General features: G+C 40.5%; 1 protein-coding gene across 1 annotated transcript in view; it reads left to right on the top strand.

Annotated features, from left to right (window-relative positions):
* PLCL1 (phospholipase C like 1 (inactive)) overlaps window positions 1–21,857 on the top strand; it is a 159,096-nt gene extending 137,239 nt beyond the window's left edge. Inside the window, exon 5 of the mRNA XM_069225754.1 lies at window positions 16,082–21,857. Coding sequence (XP_069081855.1) covers window positions 16,082–16,258 — 177 coding nt within the window. The 3' untranslated portion in view covers window positions 16,259–21,857. The remainder of the gene's footprint in view (window positions 1–16,081) is intronic.
* The last annotated feature ends 3,690 nt before the right edge of the window (window positions 21,858–25,547 follow it).

Consider the following 25,547-nt stretch of genomic DNA (forward strand, 5'->3'; position numbering starts at 1 on the left):
ATAAAATATGCAGTATTTTCATCTGGCTGGTACAAATTAATAAGTTGATTGATTAAAATGCATTTGGCCAACGCTTGGCCAAGCATGGTTGACACTGCAATGTGTTGCTTGGTTTGGAACTTTGTTTGGACTCCACTGCCTGTTAGAGGAACTCCTTATAAATGGGCCAGATGTTGAATATTGAATCCAAAATATTGATATTGATAAATATCAATATCAAAATACGGCTAAAAATATTGAGAATGGGAATCTTAATTGTAAAAATATGGTGTCTGTAAATTAACATTAACGCTTTAACATTGGTTACTTATATATCTTGGCATTTTAATATAGTGGTTTTGTACAGTAATTTCTGTAAGTTTGAGTTTTAGTAATAATGTGCATATATTATAAACTATTTAACTTTAACACATTGGGCCTCATTACGACCCTGGCAGAGGCCGCCCGCCAGGATGCCGCCCTCCATAATACCGCTCCGCGGTCAGAAGACCGCGGAGGGTATTATGAGTTTTTCCCTGGGCTGGCGGGCGGTCTCCAAAAGACCGCCCGCCAGCCCAGGGAAAAACTCCCTTCCCACGAGGATGCCGGCTCGTAATCGAGCCGGTGGAGTGGGAAGGTGCGACGGGTGCATTTGCACCCGTCGCGTATTTCACTGTCTGCCAAGCAGACAGTGAAATACTTGTAGGGGCCCTCTTACGGGGGCCCCTGCAGTGCCCATGCCATTGACATGGGCACTGCAGGGGCCCCCAGGGGCCCCGCGACTCCCCCTCCCGCCATCCGTTTCCCGGCGGGAGAACCGACAGGAACTGGATGGCGGGAGGGGGAGTCGGAATCCCCAAGCCGGCGCAGCAAGCTGCGCCGGCTTGGAGGATTCCTGGGGGCAGCGGGAAACCGGCGGGAGACCGCCGGTTTCCCTTTACTGACCGCGGCTAAGCCGCCGCGGTCAGAATGCCCCGCGGGGCACCGCCGGCCTGTCGGCGGTGCCACCGCGTCCCGCGGCCCTGGCGGAGGAAATCCGCCAGGGTCGTAATGAGCCCCCTTGTGTTTTACTAGGATATTGGGTAGGTAGTAATTTATAAAATCTTTTTTTCTGTGTTAATTTAAATGAATATTTTAATGATTTAATTTTTTTGTAGCAAGTATTTTGTTTTTGTTTTTTTAAACCAGGATTGTAGGATTTCATGGAGAATAGGATGGGTAGTATTCAAACAAAAACGTTTATTTAAATATTTGTTTGAATATAACTTCATTCATTTGTAATTCATTTGAATAATGTAAAAGTTTGTTATTTTTATATATATCTAAAGATAGACATATTTTGACTAAATAATTACATTTTATTTAAATGTTATTTTTTATATAATTACTGTATTTTAGTAGAATACGTTGAGTAATATTTGAACCACAAAACTTGTCAATGTTTTAATATATATTTTATATCTTTTATTCTTAATTAATTTGTCTACAGATCATTTACATTTTGAAATTGTGTAAGATTTGATTTTACATTTCTATATTAAAGGTCAAATGTTTTTTATGAAAGTACAGTTCTCTTCATCAAATATTTGCAAATTAATTATAATAATATCCCTAAATGTTTGCTCTTAGCCTAATGCTTATTGGACTGTAGTTATAATATCTAATTGCCCCCCGATTTGCTCACACCCAAATGATTATATGACTGATGGTACAACTATAATTTTGGTCCACATAATTATGTGCACTTTTTCCGATGTTATTTTGGAGTTGGAATTCTGAATCTCGCTCCCTGCTGAAAAATATATGTGCTTTCCCCAATGTTAATTGAATTGGGTAAGAACAGCAAATGTGACCCCACCCCCAAATATTTGCACTTTCCTCAGTGTTAATTAGCCAGGAGTTAAACTAGTTGTTTGACTCCCTACTTCTACTAAACAGATGTTCTTTCTCCTACAGCAGATGGATTGGAGTTGGAATAGTAAATCCAACCCCCAAATATATGTACCTGCCTCAATGTCAGTTTGACTGGAGTTAGAGTAGCAACTCTGACTTCCCAGAAATATGCATTTTGCCCAGTGCTAGTTGGAGTGGAGTTTGAATAGTAAATCTGCCCCCAAAATATACTGTCTTTCCCCAGTTTTTGTAAGAGCTCAACTAGTACATGTAACTCCCACAAGTCATATTTAGTTTTTATATATGTTTTTATAGTTTTGGTGTGCTATATATTGGTTTATTTGTGCATTTTTGTTGTTTTACATTGTTATTTTTGTCATTATTTTGTAAAGAAAAGGTAAAAAATATTTAGCTTTTGTTACTTCAGAGTCATGTTTACATTTTTTAGTTTTTTTTAAATTTTAAAATATATTATTTAAAAAATTTCAGATTTCTAAAAATATTTAGTATTTTTGAAAACTAACGCCTCATTATGAGTTCAGCAGACGGACCAGCCAGACCGCCCGGCTGGCAGCCTTCAGGACGGTGCCAGGTCGACGGTCCCTGGCCTGTTACGTGTTTCCCACAGGGCTGGCGGTGCTGTAGAGTGGAGGCAGGGGGCAGCATACTTTGGCCCTAGATGCCCATGGTAGGCTGCCACCAGCCCGGCGGGCAGGCTGTGTCCCTAAACCCCACCGTGCATGGGGGGGGCACAGAGACCCCATCCTCACCCCTTCTGGGGCCCCCATTTTCAGGCACCTCCCCTGCAGGACCGCCAAGCTTTCCATGGCAGGACACCCACCATGAAAAGCTTGGCGGCCCTGCAGGTCGTAATGGATGTGGCAGTTGGGAATCCCCAATCAACAACATTGACTGCCGCAGTCCCAATCCCCGTGGTCACTGCCGCCTAGACGATGGCATCATTGGTGGTGCACTGGCAGTCCAATAGCTAGGCTTTTCTTAAGCCAACTGCTTTGCATCTATGCATTAATTACAGATAAGGGCTAACTAACCAAGTCCTATGCACAACCCTCTGTAGGTTGTAAAAATACCTGTCATATCGTCTTGAATTGAGCAGAATGATGTATACTATTAGAATAATTCTTATAATCATATTACGAAGTGAACCATTTGGGAGTCACCAAATTACAAGTATAGGGGTGAACCTGGAAAAAAAAAAGTCAAATCACAATGTCTGAAGTTATTCTCCAAATAATAAAACGCATATTTTTCTTCTGTTTTCGTTTATAATAATACAGCCTCAGGCAACACGTTTCGTTAAAAAATGGAACTTCTTCAGAGTGTTCTAATTTAAAAAGGCAAATTAATTTGTGCATATGTCCAGAATAAAAGCATCAATACAGCAAAGTTGCACTTACCAACTCATTCTTTTCTTACCCCACCAAGTGATTTATCAAGTTGTCAGTTTTAGGAATAGCTGTCTCGCACCATAATCCCCACCTCCTAGATCAGATGCATCACATTGTGTTACCAGGGTCCAGGCCACCCACAAGACACCCTATTAAATTTATGGTACTCCTGCAGGACCAACTTTAAGGATATTGCTAACATTTGAAAGTTAATTTCCTAAAAACATGGCTGAACAGATATACATCAAATCACTAAAAGCACGCTTTCTGGGTAAAGATCCAGCTTTCTGCAAAATTTAGTGTAATTCTGTTCACCTGTTTATTTCCAACATGCTTCTTAAAATTCCTATGGTAAATTATATGGGATAAACTTGTTTTGGGACCGCCTCCTTTTTCACCGTCCCTGCTTTACTGATCACCCTGAAACCTTCCATAAAGGACCTGAATCGACTGAACTTGTTTTGCAAAGTTTTGCGAAGATTCCTCAGATGGCATTAGAGTTATTGGCAAAACAAAAACATATTCTCCCTATGGAAGCTTTCGAACATTGAGACAGGCAAGAAAGTTATTCATTTATGAGCAAGGGACTGGCTAAAACCTCACACTGTTTATTATATTGACGTCAACAAAGAGTCTGTAAGTGAGACCGAAAAGAAAAGTTACCCCATGTGGTCATTAACTTTAGTTGTGAAAAATCTATTTTTTCAAAGCTTTTAAAAAACGAAATGAAAGGCATTCCAGGCTGACCTGATTTAATTAAAAGGGCTCTATTTTCAGATTAACTCTTGCTTTAAGTAAAGAGGGGTTTCAGGATCCAGTGATAGCAAATATCTACTGAGGCCTAATGAATAACTGTAATTGAGAGCTTAATAGGCTTGTTTAGATGATAACATTAATTTCTAATTTGTATGGTGCTTTTATGCAAAGTGCTGAACATAATGCATTTTTTATATATATATATATATATATATATACATATATATATATATATATATATATATCAATTATAACACAATAAACCATCTTATTAAATTGAGCTTATAAATATATGATCTACAAGTCACAAGCTCCTACGCCTCCGATTTACTTTACCATAAAGGGAGTAGCTTCATTTTGTTAAAGTTGTGGCCTGAAAATAAATGCGATATTTAGTCTGTATAGATAGGTTTTGAAAGATTTAGAGAAATGTTGTGATACTTATGCCAGATCTGTGCAGTAGTTCACATATTCAGAGGTATCGTTGGCTAGACTGAATATGGTGGTAGGAATTACTGCACTAGGAGTGGAAGTAGTGTACAAGTACTTTGTTACCGAAAAGTAGACACTAGTTAGACAATTGAAATATTGGCGCACAAACACACTAATCGTCCTATTAGTATAATATCAAAAGACAACATTAACATGTTGAGCTGTGGCTATTCAGAAGAACTGCAACTTGGTCTGTACAATGAGCTGATTTTAATCAAAGTTGCCTGGCTAGGGGCTGATCCAGTCTGCTTTGTAGGGGCACCACATTTGAATTCCTCAATTAGTAACTAGTTGATGGGCATCCTTGCTTTCTACATAGAAACAAGACACTGAGGGTCCTATTACGAGTCTGACGGTCTGAAGAACCTTGGTTCCCACCCATCAGCCCAGTGGGAAAGTTGTAATAGTACAGGGGGGAGACCACCAGCTCCGTGGCCGCTTCCTCACCACAAGTCTTGTGGTCGGCCTTTCTGACCACCAACCTCATAATCAGGCCCTCAATCTCTCTAATGCAGGAGAACTAAACATACTGTTATATTACCTAATTATTTTGCAATGTGGCTGTTAACTTGTTGTGAATGCTTATTTTTCGATTGGTGTAGTTAACTATCTTTTTTAACTTCATGTAAATTCTCGATTTTTGAAAATGAAACTATTTTTATTCATTTAGACTTACAGTGGAGTTCTGGATTTTGTTTTGAATGTACCTTCTCACGCAGGTTTAGTGTCCCTAGGGGGAGGGACAGTGGTGTAACATTAGGCCCCACTCCTTTGTGGTGTGGGGGGCTCCTGTGCCCCAGGAGGCCCCCTTAGCACAGTGTGCACTGTGCGGGGTGGCAGGACCTTGGCTTGGGAGCACTTGACTAGGCCTGGGGGTCCTCCATGTTCTTTGCAGTGGCCTCCAAGTTTTCTTATGCCACTGGAGAGGGTGAAGGAGCAAGTCTGTTCTGGGTCTCAGACTCCCATTGGTAACAGACCAACGGTGGGTCCTCAGGAAGGAAATGAACTATTAATAAGCAATAAACTGAAAAAGAGCAACAAATAAACCACTTCTGGACAATACAATAGACATTTCACCTGCTTGAATCTGTGTATTACAAACTGTTCTTTGTAGAAATTCTTAAATGGAAAGAACAATCATACACGAAGTGAAATGAAACTTTCTCTCACCTAATCCATCAAAAATATGTGTACTAAATCTTAACAAAGAGTATTAGAGACCAGTGCACTGCCTGCTTTACAAACACGTGCCCAGCATAAAATGGGGCAACAAGGTGACCTTGGCATGGGGAGGTTAACTTAAGATATCTTTATGTAGGCACCCACTCCTGGAAGCACCCACTGAGTCTGCATTTGTGCATGTTTGTTTTGTTAAAATGAGTAACATGTTTGTTTTCTTAATATGTGTACATGATCAATAAATATAAAAGGACTCTGACAGAAAAAAAACACCTCTCTGTATTTACATGAGGTAAAACAATTGGCCTAGGTCACTGTCTAGTTCCTTTTCAAAGGTCTCATAAATGAAAGGCATTATCATATTTCTATTTCCTAATAGAAATGAGAAGGCATTCCATTGTAGCAAGATGATGCTGAATGTCAAATGTCTCACATGACCAGCCATCCCATCTATGTAGTTCCATTACATAAATTAATTAGAGCATTAAGGAGTAACGGTGTAGCTCAATTACAGTTGTCTCTTTTGTGAGAAGGAGTGACATATTTTGTGTTTCAAACACACAAATGAATGTGTCCTTAAAGAAGCAGAGAATGAGGCTCCATTTCAATGATCAAACTTGTGGAAAAACTCTCACAACCCTCTATTTCTGTCACTCATATTGAAGTGCGCTTATCACCAACTAACCCGCCAAATCTGTTAACTGTTAACAGATAACTTCAATGATGTATGCTCGACATAATCCAACATTAAATAAGTAATTAAGGGCCAGATGTAGCAAAGGTTTTTACCCATTCTGTGTCTATGGGAAAAAGTGTTCGTACATATGGCCTTAAGTGATTTTTGAATTTTGTAAACCATTGTTAGCTTTTTTGTGGCTTTTAAAATTTCTGAAACGTTTTTGATTTCATTATATTTTTTTGACAAATTTGCATTTAAAAATCTAAACAGCTGCCCAACCTTCTTCTGTCGCCCAGTTCAGAATGTAAATAGTACAAGTTAATTACAAAAGCAGCAGCGAAATTGAAAGTTTTGCTATACATTTTATGCTTGCAATGGTCTGAAAATATAGGAAAAAAGACTGGCTCCTCCACTTACTTTCTACAAAACATATTTACAAAATAACCCATTGTATGCTGTGTTGCCAGATTCTGCCTATCGCTACCAATTCATCGCAGCTGATGGTAAGACCACAAACAGCTTTACTCCGTGAGGAAGATGGGAAGTGTTCAGATCCCTGCAAATATGCAGCGGGCAAGCAATCGTGGAACTTGTCTATCTGAGGACACTATTTAACACATCCAGTTTGTGGTTTACTAAAAGAACATCGGTTAGCTGCATACCTAGGTTGTACAACACTTGCACATTGGTAGGTTGAAGTAAACACTTTTTCTTAGTGATGCTGGAAGCCTCTATCCTAGAAATTGAGTTATCTCATACTTTTATATGTGCCAAACTTTAGTTTTTTTTCTTAACTATTGTGTCAAGTTAATGGCAACCTTCTGCTTTGCGCTTCTTTAAAATTGTCCTGTGTGGTTTACAGGCTCCTCACGAGGCTTCTGAAAATGAGACTCCTTGATAGCAAGCTAAAATACCACTACACCCTCAAATCCGTTTTTGAAATAGTTATTCGAGGAAGTATTATGTAGCTGAGCAGTATCTCTCCCTTGCTGTTATCTGTTGAAGGAATCCTGCATCCTGCTGTCTCTACTGCACCTCCTAAGGCACACAGCTGCACCACTGATGCTTGCAACTCCACCTCACCTATCATGGATATTCCATGTGCATCAATCAATAATCACCACAATCCCAAATATCATCATGACACAAGCTACCCTCACTTTCCCTTGTTTTGGCTTACTTGGAGAATCTAAAGGCCAGCACCCCCTCTGCGTCATGCACCAACGTCCCACGGACGGCTTGTTTTTCAACAAGCATATTACTCTTGATGATATCACTGAAGGTGGAAATTAAGTCCAGTAATTCTCCGGTCTGTATCAAATAAAACAAGATAATCTAAAAAAGAAATCAAGTACCGCAAGTGCTACAGAACACAACTACCACAAAAGAAACCTGAAACTAAAGGTAAAGAACTACAGCCCATATTTATGGGCTTTGTGGCACAGGGCAGCGCAGCAAGGGTGCAAGAATGCTTGCATTGCATTCAGGGTTGTTTTTGTACAGGCAGGGGCACCTTTCTGCACAAAAACAATCCTGACAGGCTTTTTCCTCGCTCTATGTGTGCTGCAGAATAAACAAGGAGAAATAAAGATATTTCTCCTCAGTACTCCTCTCCTCAGGAGGTGTAGGATTTTGACACAGTTCCAGGTTTACCAGGGTTGGTAGATCTAGAAATGCATCAGAAACCACAACAATGTCCATGGAATACCTCCCTTGGGCAGAGTAAGACAACACAGCGATTTGCGCTGCATTACCTTACTCCATGTTTTTTAAGCCATTCAAAGCCACACAAAGTGGCTTTAAGAAAACTGACTTGGTGGCTTGTGTCACGCATGTACCACGTTGCATAGTGCAAGCATGGTGCAACCCAGTCATAAATATGCCCCTATATATCTAAGAAAAACTACAGAACATAACCATGAGAAATAAACAGCCTGCAGGAGGAAGTAGAGTGTTGCAAATCGTTCACAGAGCCCCAATTCATGCCTAGCCCCAAATCTCCAGAGAGATTAATGCAAGTAGTTCTTATTGTAATCTTGCTTTTCATGACTCCGAGCCTTTGGGAACAATATTGGTAGTCAAACTGCCACAAATAATCCATGGAGATACTTTGGCGCAGAGTCAATCTTCAGGAGGTTTACCTATTCCCTCCTTTTTAAGGTTGAAGCCTATCAGACAGTGCAGCTGAATAGTTTGCAAATACATCTTGAGGACCCTCTGAAAGCTTCCCTGGGAATGCATTGTGCCCATTGCTTACCGTTGGCTTTTTGGGTTGTAACACACGTTTTCCTGCTTTCTATTTCGTGACTTTAACTGTTTTAAGCTATTCAGTCTGTCTTTGTCCCTCCCATGGAGCATAACCTGTTAACCATTGCTCCTTGTATTCTTCAGTGAGTGCTCACTTTCTGTAAAAAGGGCTTAACATTTATTCTTATCTTGTCACATTTGCTGTACATTCAAAGACAGAAGTCAAATGTCAGGCTCTGTCTTCCAAGGGAGCTTGTTGTTTATGTTTCTTTCTCTGACTTCAAGGTGAGAGAATTGATATGACAATCCTGCTGGGTACCCATGTGGGAGGAAAGGCTCTAGTATGTTATTTTCTCCAGTACACCACAAAATTGAAATGTTTGTAGTTGGACTGTGCAAATATTTCAGAATTTATCAGCTTTGGGAAAGCACAGATGAAGTACATTCTTTTGTAATTCTGAAGTGTGGAGTAAACAAATATTTTAATATGATCAAAACAAATCTATACTCTTGGTGATGCCATTTCTACACACTGTTTGTGCGCTGTGTAGTTTTATCTGCAAAACTGTATGTGTGCAAATGTAATAGTCATTTCAATTGAAAATTTGTTGTCTGTAATGACAGTGTGCTACAACACCATGCAGACTCCATTCTATGACACTCTACTCCACAACACTCCACTGTATCCCACTCCACTCCACTGTATGCCACGCTACTCTACTCTATGACACTAGGTATCTTCAGTTTAGGTCACTCTAGTCTAGGTCACTCTACTCTACACCACTCCACTCTATGCCACTCCACTCTATGCCGCTTGACTCTGACATGCTAGGCCACTTCACTCTAGGGCACTCCCCTCTAGGCCACTCTGTTATATGACAGTCTACGCCACCCCCACTCTATAACACTCTACTACCCTCCAGACTATGACCCTCTATGACACTACTCCAGTCTATGCCAGTCTACTCTGACACTCCACAACACTCTACGACACTCTATAACACTCTACATCACTCTACTTTACTCTACACCACGCTGCGTCACTTAACTCCGGCACTTTACCTAGCTCTACACCACTTCACTCTACTCCACTCTGCGGCACTCCACTCTACAAACCTTACTCTACTCTATGCTGTGCCACTCTATGTCCCTTCCCTATGCTACAACACTCCACACCACCTCACTCTACACTACTTCATCCACTCCATTACACTCTATTGTATGACACTGCATGCCACTCTACTCCCCAACACTTTACTCCACTGTACGACACTTAGCCCCATGCCATGCTATGCCACTCTATGTCCCTTCACTCTACAACACTCTGCTCCACTCTATCATAACACTATGGCCCTCATTATGAGTTTGGCGGTTTTAAGACCGCCAGACTCACGGTGGCGGTCGGACCACTGCGGTCGTTGCGGTCTGACTGCCACATTATGACCGTGGCGGAGCTGCCACAGTTGGACCGCCGACACCGCCAAGTTGCTGCCAGCCAGATGCCTGGCTATCCCAGCGGTTTCACTCGGATTACGAGTTCCCATCCCACTAGCCTTTTTATGGCAGTTCCACCACCATGGAAAGGCTGGTGGAATGGGGGCATCGGAGGGCCCTGGGGGCCTCTTCACTGCCTATGAACTTGGCATGGGCAGTGTAGGGGCCCCCATGCATAGCTCCCAAATTCCAAGCAGTGGAATGCGTGACGGGTGCTGCTGCACCTGCTGCACCGCTACATTGCCGCTGCAATGTTAAGGACCTGTTCACCGCAGGGACAGCAAGCGGAAATGTTGATTCTGCACGCTGGCCCTGCAGTGAACTCCAAACAGGGACATCGGTGTTTTGACCGCACAGGCGGTCTCTCGGTGGTATGAGTTTGGCGGGGAGCCTCTGCCCCTGCCAAACTCATGAGTGCATATATGCCCCTATTCTCCACTCCACTTTACACCACTGTACATCACTTCATTCCACACCACTCCATCCAACTTCACTCTACGACACTCCATTCTATGACAGTCCACTCTGCAACACTATTTGTCACTCCACTCTCCTCTATGCTTCAAACCGTTAGCCATGCTTAACAGCAGTCACGCTGTTTTACAACATAGCTAAAACTCTTGAATAAGTGAGACCTATTGTCTTTGCCAATGCTTATTTTATTGGGGCTTATGTTTTTCCTCTCCATACGTGCCTGCCGCTAAGTTACAATTTGTGGAAAGCAATTTCCACTTCCAAAATCTGACTTCTTGACTGCATCCCCAAATGCTTAAAATGACATTCATTGAAGGAATTGATGTGACCTTTGGGACAATGTTGTCTAAAAATAACACCTCTCCTGCTGTCATTTAGTATATTCAAACGCCCCCACATTACCACTTGTGCTGCTTCTCAGCAAACCTGACTGCTTAATGATCCAGAGAAGTACACACGGGAAAGGCAGCAATTACATCCAGCTATCTGGACGGCATGCTTCACTCTGGATAAATCTACGTGCTATAAAGTATCTTTTTAATTTTACCCTCGGTTTCCTCCGTAATCTATCCCCTGACAATGACAGACTGACTTCTTTCCATCCTGAAATGAGCTGTGAACAAGTTCAGACTGGAAACCAAAATCAGCACAGCAAGCATATTCAAAGCAGGCTCACACTCAAGGAGGGCTTGTTCAAAATGATGTGATGGATGTCAATCCTCCTCTGAAAGTAGCTGGCTAGCTTGCAAGTCACCTGAATAGTGCCTGACTGGCACAATGACATGGCTGACCCGTTGAAGTCTTTGTCAACATGTCTATGCCCATTTGCTTTACCAAGCGAGGTGTTCAATAATGATAATAATGGCCTGGGAGGGCAGTGACTGAAAATTTGTTGTGTTATTTTACCCTGTAGGACTTTGAAAATGTACCTAGGTGTACTGAGAAGGTCAACATAAAAAGAAATGTATTGCTGAAACTGGCATGTTAGATTTCAAGGAGAGTTGTGAACGTTTCTCTCATGGGTTGAATAGGTGTACATGTACATGTACATGTATGCAAACGTGCAAAGGGATATATTATTTATCTAAAGAAATTAAAAATACCATTCAATTGGAGTTTTAAGGGGACACATTGTACCTGTTCCTTGATGTGGGTGAAGTATTTGTGGTAAAATAAACTTCGGAGCAGTGTGCATTTATGGGCCAAACCACTTGTAAATGTGCTTTTATACCAACCACTTGTATGTAGGATGCATGGGGTGAAGTGGGATCTCATCCAATCGATTGTCTTACCCTTTGTCTGACTGCTTATGTTTACACCCATTGTTAGATACTTTATTTCCATAGTTACTTAAAACAATTGCATTAAAACCATATTCACAATTTAGTACAACATTAAAAAAATCTCATCAGATTCTGAACTGCCATAAAAATCACATTATCATTTGCTGCTGGGTTAATCTACAAGACTCTATCAACTAATATGCCTATTTGGGGTAACAGCGGGCAACTTGTAGCATAAGGAGACACTGCCTATATCTTGTTCAAGTTTATACTGGCTTACTTGTGTACCTTAGTGGCTCGTTGCAACCTTGCGTATACTAGACTGGACAAAGGGATTTGGGGAAGTTTGTAAAAGGACATGGGAAATTTTGTAAAACAGGTTGCCTTAGTAATATTGTCATAATGGCACCTGTTGCTTTATGTCAAATTTAGGGACCGTCAATAATGGGGCTAGCTCCTGTGGGCGATTACCAACATCATTCCGTTAGGGTTCGGGGCTGATGTTGAAGTTCTAATGAATAAAGGCTCCTGAGAGCACATGTGGAGATGGGGTGTTACTGTGATTGTCAATCTTTGTGTTGGCATTTCATGGGAGACGGAAGTTGCATGGTGGCAACTGAAGTGATCACCAAGGTATTGTGCCCAGACGCCTTCCGGTATGTGCGATGTAATGCCTCCATCTGAGGGGCATGAAGGTTTGCATATGGTGAGCCAAAAGCGGGCCCTGTTGTTACACTTTGCATCCATATATAACTTGGCCCAAAGGTCTTCTTCAATTGACCTGTTGATTGACCACTTAAGCTTGCTTAGGGCACTCATTATGAGTCTGGCAGCCTTGAGACCACCAGACTCACGTTGGTGGTTGGACTGCCGCGGTCGTGGTGGTCCAACCGTCACATTACGACCATGGCAGAGCCACCATGGTCAGACCGCCGACACTGCCATGTTTGCCGGCAGCCTGGCGGCCCCGGCGGTTGTAATACGCCAGGGCAGTGCTGAACGCAGCGCTGCCCTCCGGATTATGAGTCCCCATACTGCCAGTCTTTTCATGCCGGTTCCACCGTCATGGAAAGGCTGGCAGAATGGGGGCATTGGAGGGCCCGTGGGGCCCCTAGACTGCCCATGCGTTTGGCATGGGCAAAGCAGGGACCCCATGCACAGCCCCGTTACGCATTCCACTGCCCAAATTACGGGCAGTGGGATGCGCAACGGGTGCTACTGCACCCGCTGCACCGCCACATTTCTGCCGGATCAATTATGAGCTGGCTGCACTGTTAAGGCCCTGTTCACTACAGGGCCAGTGGGCAGAAACGCTGTTTCCGCCTGCAGGCCCTGCAGTGAACTCCATTAGGGCTGGCAGTCTTTCGGCAGTATGAGCTTGGCGGGCAGTCTCCGCTGCCCACCAAACTCATAATGTGGGCCTTAGTGTCCGTTTTTGGTGCAATAGAGCTCCTAGCAGGACTAAGTTATCAGGCTTACTTCAGAGATGCCTTATAGTGGTGTTAATTTTCCTTTTGAGTTCTCCTAACTTGACCCTTTGTTCCTGCAACATGTGTGTTGTCACTGAGAGAGCTGTGAGTGGTCTTGTGGGAGCAGATTCTGCAAACTTGGTGCACAGCTTAGTAATTCTCACTTCGCCACCTTACTGCTGCTTGTGGCTTCCAGTTCGGCTACCAAGACCATTGCTGAATGGTATAAGCGCTCTATGTTTGATTGGACACATTTCACCCGTTTGTAGTGTAGGTAGTATTAAAGGAGACTCTTGTTCTGTCGCATTTGGGACCGTCAATAAAACGACTAGCTCCTGTGGGCGATGGTCGCTCTCACCCCTGTCCCCTGGATGTTAGGCGGCAACTTGGTTGGTTCAGGGCCTCCTTTAAGAATTTTACAAGATGGATTCTGACTCTCACTTTGGACCTTTTAGGTCTTACAGATACACTAGACTGAGAGGTAAAAAGGGGGCACTAATTCACTTCAGACTTTATTTAATTTAATAATTTGATAAGCACTCTCAAGTATATCCAAAAGGCTTCATGACCCCATGGGCAGGAAGGCATGGTAATTAGAAATGTTTCTTTGTTTTAAGTAACAACATGTAGATTAAAAACCAAGTAACAATTTGCAATAACTGCAAGTCAACACAGGTTTGCGCTGGGAACACAGGCAAAACATATTCAGTCAACTAACTAGTATAAAAAATATTATATAAAAGTTCCGGATAGTGTGCAGCACAGTACTCCATGCAGAAAGTGCAAACTCATGAACTGCAAGAATAGATTTGAAGAAAAACACTATAAGCCTCAGCGTTTTTAAATGAGGGGCAAAATGAGTACTGGGGGACAAAGTCAAAACTGCAAACAGTTTTGTTATAGATTGATCATAGAATTATCATTTAGTCGATTATGTACAGACAACGTTACAACCAAATGGAAGGATCCATGCCACTCCACTTGACAACATGCTAGGCCACTTCACTCTAGGGCACTCCACTGTAGGCCTCTCTGCTATATGACACTACGCCACTCTACTCTACTCTTACACTCCTCTACTACCCTCAAACTATGACCCTCTATGACACTGTACTCCAGTCTGTCAGTATACTCTATGACACTCCATAACACTCCATGTCACTCTAAGCACTCCAATCTATGACACTCTTCGCCACCTTACTCCACTTTACATCAGGACTGAAGTGTGTTCAGTATCCATCTGAGAGCACCATAAACAAAAGAGTAAAAGCTAAATATGAAAAATAAGTTGTCCAGAATTGTGACGGTTGAGGACCTTTCAGGCAATAAGCTCATAAATAAACATGAAATTAGAAATATCGAATGGTACAGAGACTGCGTCAGTCACTTACCGAACTGTGCAGAGAGGATTCCAAATATAGCCTGCGCTCATGGGGATTCCTAATGTAACTGGTGCTTGTAAGGGGCCCATCCAATGTAACTGTAATCTCTTGGAAGAGATAATGAATAAATAAAAAAAACTTCAACTGTGACAGGGGGGATTGAATTCAGTCATCCTCTCAACATTAAGCGGACGTAGTTTCCTTAGATTTTGACTGGCATGGGCGAATTGGGGGCTGGCCATTACTAATTTGATTGCACCATTCTAAAAGTTATGAAAATGTTAACCTGAGTTGTCCATGTATAGAAATGTTCCTTAAACTGATTTGTACCCCCAGTGATTTTTCTTGCAATTGTGAATACTTCTGGGTACATGCCAGAATATTGCAATTTTCCTACTGCTTTCGGATACCAGAAGCTAACATTCTGACTCTGATATGGGATGCTAGACAGCGTAAACAAGGCTGCTCACCTTCGGTGTCCAAGAATAAATGCAGGGTCTCATCCCTAGCAGGGTCTGCAATTCTGCAAGCAATTGTCTAATGATTGGAACACTAGGTTGTGTATGGATATACCAATTACAACACAACACACACCAACTTTTTGGGGCACTACATGAGGCTGAAACGTGTGGCCCTCCCTAAAATCCCTTACACTTTTTAACTCTACCCATTGCCCCCCTCTCTATCCCAAGCCAACTCTCCCAACCAATTAATTAGGGACACAGGCCAGGTTTACTTGGACCATAGTTCATTTCGAAGAGCTGGCCTGATTGAGCCAGGTAGAAGCCATGTCATTGGCTTTGCACACTGATGAGAGCAGGGACCCAATGATGAAGCATGCCACCTCTGGGTGGGTGCTTTCATTCTTTAAGGGACACATTCCCTGTCCTGTGAACATTGATTGATTTATGCCTTGTGTACGACAGATGGGTCTTGTTTTTATTAAGAATTGTCAAACTTTCTCTCCGGAAAATTATGGCTAATAATTGACTAAACCCATATCAGCGTTGTTATCTTTTTTTTTCAAACGACTACGATCTGATTATTTAGCCTCCCATAAGCATTTGAAGTGGGAAAAGGTTACAAATCTTATAATGCATCAGTTTGTTTGAGTAAAGAACAGGAATGATAACTTCATACACAGTTGATAAAAGCAATACAGTAATGTAGTGAAACTATCTATTTAGGACACTCGCACAATGTGCTCCTGAAGAGAGAAGATTTCCATTCAGCTCAGAATGTGCACTGTACAGTAATTTGATAGTTGGGAAACCTACTCTTTCTTTGTGACACTTTAGTGTCTTCTGTTGATGTTTATGTTTTTTTCATATTTTTCTGTGCACAGGGACAAGGAGACCTGTTGAAGAGCGCAAAAAACGAAGGCTTGGAGAACATGAAGCAGATCCAGCTGGCATGCCTATCCTGCGGCTTGAGCAAAGCTGGCACTGCTGATGGGAGGCAGAAGCGAGGCCTGGAGGCCATAGAGGAGAAGGAGGGTGGGGAAGAAAATGGCAGATTGTGAGAGCAAGCAGTGCCATCCCCTCCTCCAAACTGTGCCTCGAAATAGACTTGGAAAGAGCAGCCAGGGCCCTGCCCCGCCCTGGCTGTTCCCGGGATTGAGAGTGCAGGCAAATGCTCTCAGTTTGTTCTGGAAAAAGAGCGGGTTTTGGAGTGGGGGAGGGGGCTTTTGTCAGCCTCTTCCCCAGCCTTTATACACACCAAACTTGAAAGGGACAGGACTGTGTAAGTAGGCGGTCACACTATCCCAATGCCTGCTTGGAAAAGAACATGGAATTATTTTTATAAAACAGTATATAGATGGGGCTGACAATATAAAGATAGCTCTGCTATGTGTGGGATAAATATAGATCTAAATTTTGCCAGTATTTTAAAGTCAGTCCATTTGCATCAGCAAAACACTTCTGTTAATAGACTTTATAAAATTCAGCTTGTGTTTAGGTGATCCTACACAATGTTTTTTTTCTGCAACATCAGCTGTCTATTAGTTTATTATTTATCAACACCTTCGAAAAGTGATGTCTTAGTGGAGAATGATAGTCTAGACTATTCAAGGGGATGTTATTGTTTCATGTTTGTCTTTTATGCTCATACTTTGCTTTTTGGCTTTGAATATTGAAATCTCCTAGATGCTTCAATGTTAGCTCAAAGTAAGGTTAAACAGCCTGTAAGCACTTGCTTAGTGCCCTAGAGACGAATATTTTATTTGCACGTTGTTGAAACTAAAGAAATGCATTAGTATTTTTTTTTTTTGTAAAGTGGTATGCCCACCTTAAAGAATTTCAAAACTGTTATTCCTGGCCTAAAACTGTACAAAGACTAGCTTTTCTGATTTGACAGTTTTAAGATTGTATGACATCCGAGACAAAACCTTAGTTAATCTAGCCCGTGTTTCCTGGCTTATGACAGTCCCAAACCTGTTTTAAGATATGAAAATAGTTCAGTAAATCTAGACTTGATATCTCAACATATGGAATGTGCACTTTAGCGCTCAGAGTTCCATAAGAACATTCAGCAATAGTGTGATAATAGATCATAAAAGCACTGGACAATGACGTTATGTATAATACTTCCAGGTAGGAAAAGGTCTGAGGTTTCTTTTTCTTTTCTTTTCCCATGATTAGATGTTACTGGAAATACCACTAAATGATTTGCCTTTTCTAAAATCCTCAAGTCCCTATCATAATTATGAAGCATCTTGTGCAGAAATTGCACAAAACTTCACTGCAGCATCCCGACAGTAGTTTTTAACAAAAATAAATGTCTGTGATTTTGCTTTACCTTTGTGAAAACTTTGCTCTGAATTACACTGGACTGGTTGATTTACTGACCACTAAAAGTTACGAAACGTCAAGTGGGTTTGCAGAGTGACTAAACTTAATGCAAATATTATTAGCCAAAAGTAATTACATTTAAATGTGTCTGCTCTAATGAAAATGCATTGTAAATATCCTGAAAACCTAGTTTATTTTTACAATTTGATAGGTTGGTAAACCAAAACCTAATATGGATAGTGGCAGGAGGAACATCTAGACACACAGTATGTACGGGCTAGTACACCTTCTATACACTTTGCTAGGGTCAGTTTGTTTAATGGAATATTAGAAGATCCAGCAATAGACCAAGCTCCTCTGAGTGGGTGAAAAGGCTGGGATAGGAATAGTCGCATGTTAAATGAGGGTCGCTTATTACTAATCTTGCCACCGCCAAGTGTCCGAGACACAGTCTTAAACATTCTTCCTTCTATGCTGATGCGCCTCTGTAGGCAATACTTCTGTGATGTTCCTAACTTTGCAATGCTTGTTTTTGCCAATTTTGAGATTTTTGCTCAATGCAATATTTAAAATCCTGTATCAGTAAAAAAAACTACAAATTACATTTTGTTGGAAAAAAACTACAAACCTTACTTTTGTGCTGTTAAAGGTTTTTTGCAAGAGAAGTACCCTCACAAACTTGTTTTGTGGGAAATTCAGGTTTAGATTTGCAAAGGAGACAATCTTCTTAAATTTGTAATGGCTTCAGTGGCCTTCCTACAACAATTATATGTATGTGTGTGTGTGTGTGTGTGTGTGTGTATATATTCACTGAAAAAAACAAGGGTTAGAAGGATGTTATAGTTAGGCTCACATTTTACACGTATAAAACCATAGACATTTTCAGTTATAATTAACTGAGCTAAGTATAACTTGCGCCCTCGTAATACACTGCTTATGACCTCACATATTACATCACTCATGAGATGGTCAGTGACATCAATGATGACATCACTGATGACATTTCAAACTATCACTGATGACATCATCCACAGAACTACTACCTTTGCCATGCACAGTTTTCTTATCAATAATTTTATTGCAAATGTTGCATTGATAATATCAAAGATGCCATACAAGATCTCATCAATGGTATATTATGTGCAGTAATTAGCTGTGCATGGCGAAGGCGCAAGTTATAGTTACCTTATGGCACAAGTTATAGTTGCTAGAAATAACTCTAACTGTTGAATTTCTATGGTTTTGTACGATTAAATTCAGAACCACGTTAACATAAAGTAATTTTAATTACTATACATTATTCAAACCCCTGCTGTGCATGGTCAAAGGCCGTGCGGGCGGGGGTTGATCGCATGGTCTGGCCTGCAGCTGCGCTTTACAGCCAAGCTCTTATAACCACCCAACCCCACGCCATGCAGGCCTTTGCCTTTCCACAGCGCAGGTTGGCCACTGGGCCTTTCTCTGTCATTGGATCTGTGAGTGGGAGTGGGAGTGTCTGAGTGGGTCTGAAAGTGGTTGTGTGAGTCTGAGTGGGTGCATGAGTGTCTGAGTGGGAGTGTGAGTGGGCGCATAAGTCTCTGAGTGCATTTATGAGTGAATGAATTAGTGTATGAATGAGCCAATGGTTTTATTTCAAATATTTTCACATTTGTGAATATTTTGTGAATAATTCGCAAATTTTCGCAAGTACTGCGCATGGTGGCGTGGAAATATTTTAAACCCCTAATTTTCCCCTAAAACACACCCATATCACACCTCTGGGATTAGGGTACCTTCAGCCTGAACCATTATGCCACTTTCAATGAGGATTTTCACCCCAGTGGACCATGCCCCTCGAAATATAATGGCAGTCACAACGTTTTAGTCAGGTTAAGGTCAGCCAACTACAGCACTTATATTTCCACATGCATTCGCAAAAATTCACAAATTTTCACGATTTATTTGCAAAATAATCAGGAAGTCGCCACGGCCAGAGATATACAGATTTGTCAAAAACTACTGAACAGATTTACACCAAATAAACAAAAGCACAATCTGCTTATCGAAAACTAGCTTTCTGCCAAACTTGGTGTAATTCCGTCTAATGATTCGGGCTGTAGTCGTGTTCAAAGGTCCTATGGGAATTAAAATGGGAAGCGCATGTTTTTTTAAGCCCCCATTTTTCTTGGCCCCTGCTTGACGAATTAACCTGAAACTTTCCTTGCACAACAAGAATCACCGGAACACTTTTTTTTAAAAAAAGTTCGTGAATATTCGACAAACGGTGCCAAAGATATAGGCAAGTCAAAAAATCTTCTTTCTATGGAAACATTGTCCACATATACACACATACATATACAGTCAACATTTGTAACCTTTGCAAACAGTTGCAGGTAGAGTGATAATTTTGTGATACATTTGGTTCTCCCCAAATGTATTTATTCATTTTTGTCATTGTTTCTCTTAAATACAGCTGGTGATATAGTACGTGATCAAGGAAAACAGCAAATAAAATTAAGGAATTATGTTGACTGTGGTAAACCACTCACTTCACTTTCGATATGGCTTAAAAAATGAAACAAACGCCATCAAATAAAAGGGTGGACACCAACAAATGAGCACAGACTCTGTAGGCAAAGACTGATGATAGCTTTCGCACTTTTTATAATGGGGCAAATATATTAATCCGTGTAAGTGTTGGTCAATGGAGAAAGGCTAGTTCATTACCCTCTAACGCTCCTCAAGGAACCATGACGAGAGTCGGGGCTTAATTTAGGAAGATGTTTTCATTGCTTGTTGACTCCACGTACAGTACTGCTGCATGATCAGTAAATAGTAACATCTAAATCAAAGGTGTTGAATCCGTTTACTGAGCAGAAATAAAAGGGCTGCAGTAACTTTAAAATGGGATTCTTTCCAAGTGACCTCAGTGGTTGTAGTCCAACTCTGGTTATTGTCATCATCAGAGCTGGGCCACAAGCCTAAACAATAAGTCCCTGTTCCAAAAAGTAGTGTTTTTCTGTGAACCTTCCCTACCATCTTAACACAGAATTCTGGTTTGGTCCTGCGAGCTTCTATTTCATCTTCTCTAAAAGCCTCCGATTGCAGCTCGTTCATGTCTCCATCTCTCCTCTGCTGCTTGATGTACCCATTTTACATTAAATCTGCTTAATCATATGTTAATCATCTGCAGCTAGGTAGAAGATGTCAAAGCTGATGACGTTCGTTTGCAGTTAGTCCTCTCGGAGCTCTAACTTAATTGCAAAAATCTTTGGGAAGAACAGTATGGAAAATAGTTACATCTATCAAGGTGGAAAAAAATGCTTGAGCAGTAGGGAAGAGTTGTCAAGCCAGTGTGTTTGGAGCTCCTCTTGAATATGCTCATCACTAGATTATTCTTCATTTGTGAGAGCCCCCAAAATACGTAGGACAAAGCTGCATTATAGCGAAGGCAGAGATGTTTCACTAGTATCTTTTTATTTCAGATCACCATAAGTTGTCCTTAATCATCACGTTCTGGAGTGGTATTATACTGCATTGTATCATTTGTGTGGCATACAGCTCAAGTACTTAATGTTCTGGTGACATTTACCAACCATGTAAAAGGCAAGTGTTAGAGCCCCGTTTAAACCTAAATGTTTACATATCCCCTGCTTAATGACCTCAGGTTGAAAATCTTTTTGCCATATTGCTTTAAAGACAGGCTCAGCAGTATACAATGTGGACAGTTCTTTTAGACCTTCTCCTTCTGATGCAAGCCATTCATTAAGTTCACAATTACATATTTTTTTAAAGAACGTACTGACAAGCTTGTTGTCAGATATAAAAAATATAGCAAACTTTATTATTAGGTAATATGAATTCAGAGACAGTTATAAGATGCCAGACTATATAAAAAAGCCTTCCAAAAATGACTGCACCGCAAAGAAAATGTTTTTGAAACTATAGAATTTATTTTAGTGTTCATCATAGGAATGGGAGATTGGTGTTCTGACGGGCTAAAGATAAATAAACCTGAAGTATATTCAACCTTCAAAGTAAACCCGTCAAGATGCTGGATAATAACTGGGCATATAGGCCATAGGATGATGATATGAGGCCTTTTCTGATAAAGTTGACACTAGCTAGAAGGGTGGCATTTGATGTCACACCCCTGCCAGTTTATTTGGGAGTAAAGTACCCCTACCAACTTAATAAACACATTCTGGTTAAGTCACAGCACAATTTTAACAGAATCTCCGCTCAGCCCCTTGGTGGCTGTGGCAAACGGAGCAGGCAATTCCTCAGAAAAATCAGAATTAAATAATTTTAAATTCGAGAAAATATCTCAAAATTCCCAAACCAATTTAGAAAAATAGAGCAAAATGATCACAAATCGATTGCAATCGAATAAAAGGAATTAGAAATGTGAAACTTTAAGATTTTGTAGCATGACAAATGGCAATCAGAAATGACAGTTTATGGTTGACTGAGGCTGACTGCAATGGAGCAAAGGTCTAGTAGAACAAATGTGTTACACTGATCAAAGCTCACACCTTCTGACTTAAGTTTATTTCCTAGAGCTCCAAGTCCTCCAGCAGGGCAAAAGATGAATCTTAATCTGACAGTGGCACTTGAGTGATGATATGCCATCATCAATCTCCCATTTAAACTGTTATTTTTGGCACCAGAAGGTCGGAGCAAGAGAAAGCAGGATATCAAAACTGCTAACGAGACGAGATTTTACCACTTCACCCCTACCAAAATTGTTACCTTTGGACTCAGTCATGTTTTTGATTCTGGAAATCTACCAGCGAGGTGAGGCTGTAGTAGTAGCTTTTTTGGCATAAAATCTGGGTCTTCCTACAGCTTGAAAATATAATAAAAACATCAAGAAAATTTGTAGTCCATGTTATGTCATATTCAGCTGTTGAGTGCTGTACCCTTCCAAGTAGTCCTAATCATTCTATTTTAGGAATCTACAAGCAAAGATGATGACAAAGTAAAAAGGAGTAAATATGGTCGAGGTGCATTTTATATTATTATCTCTGCAGTAAGATGACCTACTGATGGCCTTAATTGATATATCTGATGCCCTTTCAAAACAAAAAGGTGTTAAATGAATTTCACCTGTGCCCTTTAATGGATGGAAAAACAATGATGTGTCAGCGTGTGTAGAACGTCTCACCGGATTTTGTAACCTACAATAGTTCAGGAAATTGGTGATCCTGAAATAGAGATCAGGTTGATATGGCTCTTTGGTTACTATTTTTTATTAACCACACGTAAAGATCATCTGAATGTCATTTGAGTATGGCTGTGCTATGGATAGTTAGAGATAAAAATGGGATTATTGGCCCTTACTCACCATAAATGGCATGCTTCATCATTGATCTACACTGGGAGCAATTGTGAGAGAAGCAAAGTTGGGACCTATTTTAAAGTGTACTGAATGGTGATGTGCATAATTTGTGAATAAGGAAAACTGATTAAAGGTTAAAACTGTGTGGGGGTAGGCCAATGAAGTGTAATGACTATTTTCTAAGCACAAAGTAAAAAAAAAACAGGCAGGTCTGTGTTTCAGACCCTGAACGTCTTACTAGCAAACATGTTTTAGCACCTTGCACCAATGTAGCACTTTCATCTGACATGGATTCCATCGCCCAGAAATGATACAGTGATCCATGACTCCAAACACTTGGAGTGACTACACTGTTCCAAGCAGCCTGCAAGTCAGACAGAGAGGTTTCCTGTGGTCTACAGCCAAGGAGTAATGACAGTTTCTCCTGTGAGTATCTCTGCATTCACCCAAGAATCAGTGTTACGTTGTCAGCTAAAAAATAATGAAACCTAAGTTATACTTGTTGTTTTTCAATTTACCTCACTATGCTTCAATACCCATATCTGGTCAATTTTAGAGGGTTTAAACAAGGCCAGTTTAGTGCTCTAAGTGAGCCAGGGCCTGCCATTTCTGAGTCCTGGCCAAGACAAGAAATTAACATAGAAACAGGGCCTGATGTGGTCCTCGGTTTCAGTCCGTCCTCTCTAGAGGAAAAAACAAGGAAAAACCAAAAACTATGTGGCCTCACTGTGTTGGTGTCCTGCTCACATTTTATTGCAAACATATTTTGATAAATTCAGGATTAGATGTCAAGTGTTCTGGATAGCATCTATTGGTGGGAGTAAGACTGTCTGCTTGCCCATCCTTGTGAATAGGACACCTTGCTGGTGGTCCAATCTTTTAAGAGTGATTACTACCCAACTTCTGTCTGTTGCTAATCACTTTACTGTTTTCATGCAAGGAATTACAATCAGACTGAGACTGTGAGGCCATTTCTCTAGTACTGAAAGGTTGTTATTGAACTGTATCTGTGTTGGATAATGTTGTTAACGTTTGGTACCCTAGGGCCTAAAATAATATTTTGCCACAGTTATCAACCAAGTTATCCCCTTTGTGGACTTGACCTTCCAATGGTTGAAACAGCAAAAACTCAAGGGGGCTTGTCAACTGTTTTTATTCCCATATGGTGCAGGATAATGGTGCTATTGGTGGTACAATCAATTAAATAATTTATTTCCTTCTGATGTCACCAGTCTTCATCCAGTAAGACTCTATTTCTGAATTTGTAACTTACACAGTTCTCTTTCATGTGTGTTACGCCAGACACTTTGTTACATAGAGCATACGTCTTTCAGGCATATTCTTAGCTATGCTTCTTAGGCTACATTCCTTTTGCAGCCCCCACCTTTTCATCCTGCTCAATGTATTAACCTAACCTCTATTATTAGTTACTGTAATTACAAAAATCACACTTATTTTCATGTGACCCCATTCCAGCCTATCCATCTCACTGAACAGCTGTGGCATTAAAAGTGCTTGAGTTCAAAATGCACTGACGTTTCTGTACTAATTGTTCCCAGGGCAAATGTAATCTTGTGGTCCATTTTGAAGAATAATCTAATATTAACCACTGTTGTAGCTCGTTCAGAAAGAATTAACTTCTACATGTTTTAGGAGAGAAGTCAACACTTGTAGTCCCGGACAATCATTTAGAATTCATGTGCTCTGATCCTGTCACCACTTATGGAGTGTAATCAGGGAAAAGAAAAAAGACTAACAGAGGCAAGCTAAAAAAAACTGAAGGATTTACTTAAACAAGTTAAATACTAAATTTGAAATAATTTAAATCAAGCACGTCTTTTATTATGTAAACAATAAATTGACTGTTGGCTTCTTTTAATCAGCTTACAGTGTTGACAGGTATTGGATCATTAGTGAAAAAGACAATGGAAGATTCTGAGACTAATGCCTGAATCAAGGTGATGGCAACATGCTCAGTTTGTAGTCGGTGTGCCCATAATTCTCTAATAGGTGGATAAAGGTAACTTGTGATTTTGATTTTCAAATTAGCTACTTTATACTACATGATCTTAATAACATTGCGTTGTATACTAATGCTTTAGTTACTTAATAGTAGAGGTTATTGTATGCAGTGTGTGCAATACAATTGTTTCAATTCTGTATAATGTTTGACAGTTTAACTGTTATCTATTTAGTTAAGAGGAGTGGGCACAATACCTAGAGAATCAAAATTCTACGTCGTATTGGCCCTGTTGATATACCAATAGATAAAAGCAAAGTAGTAAGATTTAAGTAATATAATTCTTAGCTCATGTATTTGTACTGTTTTTAATATTTTTCCTTAAATGTCTGGTGACCTGTTGTTGTGTCATGTGTCACCTTGTAACAGAACTAAAAAAAGAGTATATTTATTTAAAAATTGCTTTTATTTTGAAAAGCTACCCTTTTAAATGTATTTGATTAAGACCGACTCAGTCAAATTCAGTATATATTTTAAATGTAAACACGTTTTACTAGCCGAAATTCTCTATTGTGTTAAATTATTACTAATCCCAACTTATTTCAGTAACAGCATCTTGTTTATTTTGCACATTACCAAATAAGTAAACAATATTGAAATGATACGTGTGGTGTGTTTTATTTGAATTCATTTCTTGTGTCTTATGAAGTTAACACATTCATGCATTTAATCTGATAAT

This window comes from Pleurodeles waltl, chromosome 3_1, assembly GCF_031143425.1.
Source record: "Pleurodeles waltl isolate 20211129_DDA chromosome 3_1, aPleWal1.hap1.20221129, whole genome shotgun sequence".
Lineage (NCBI taxonomy): Eukaryota > Metazoa > Chordata > Amphibia > Caudata > Salamandridae > Pleurodeles > Pleurodeles waltl.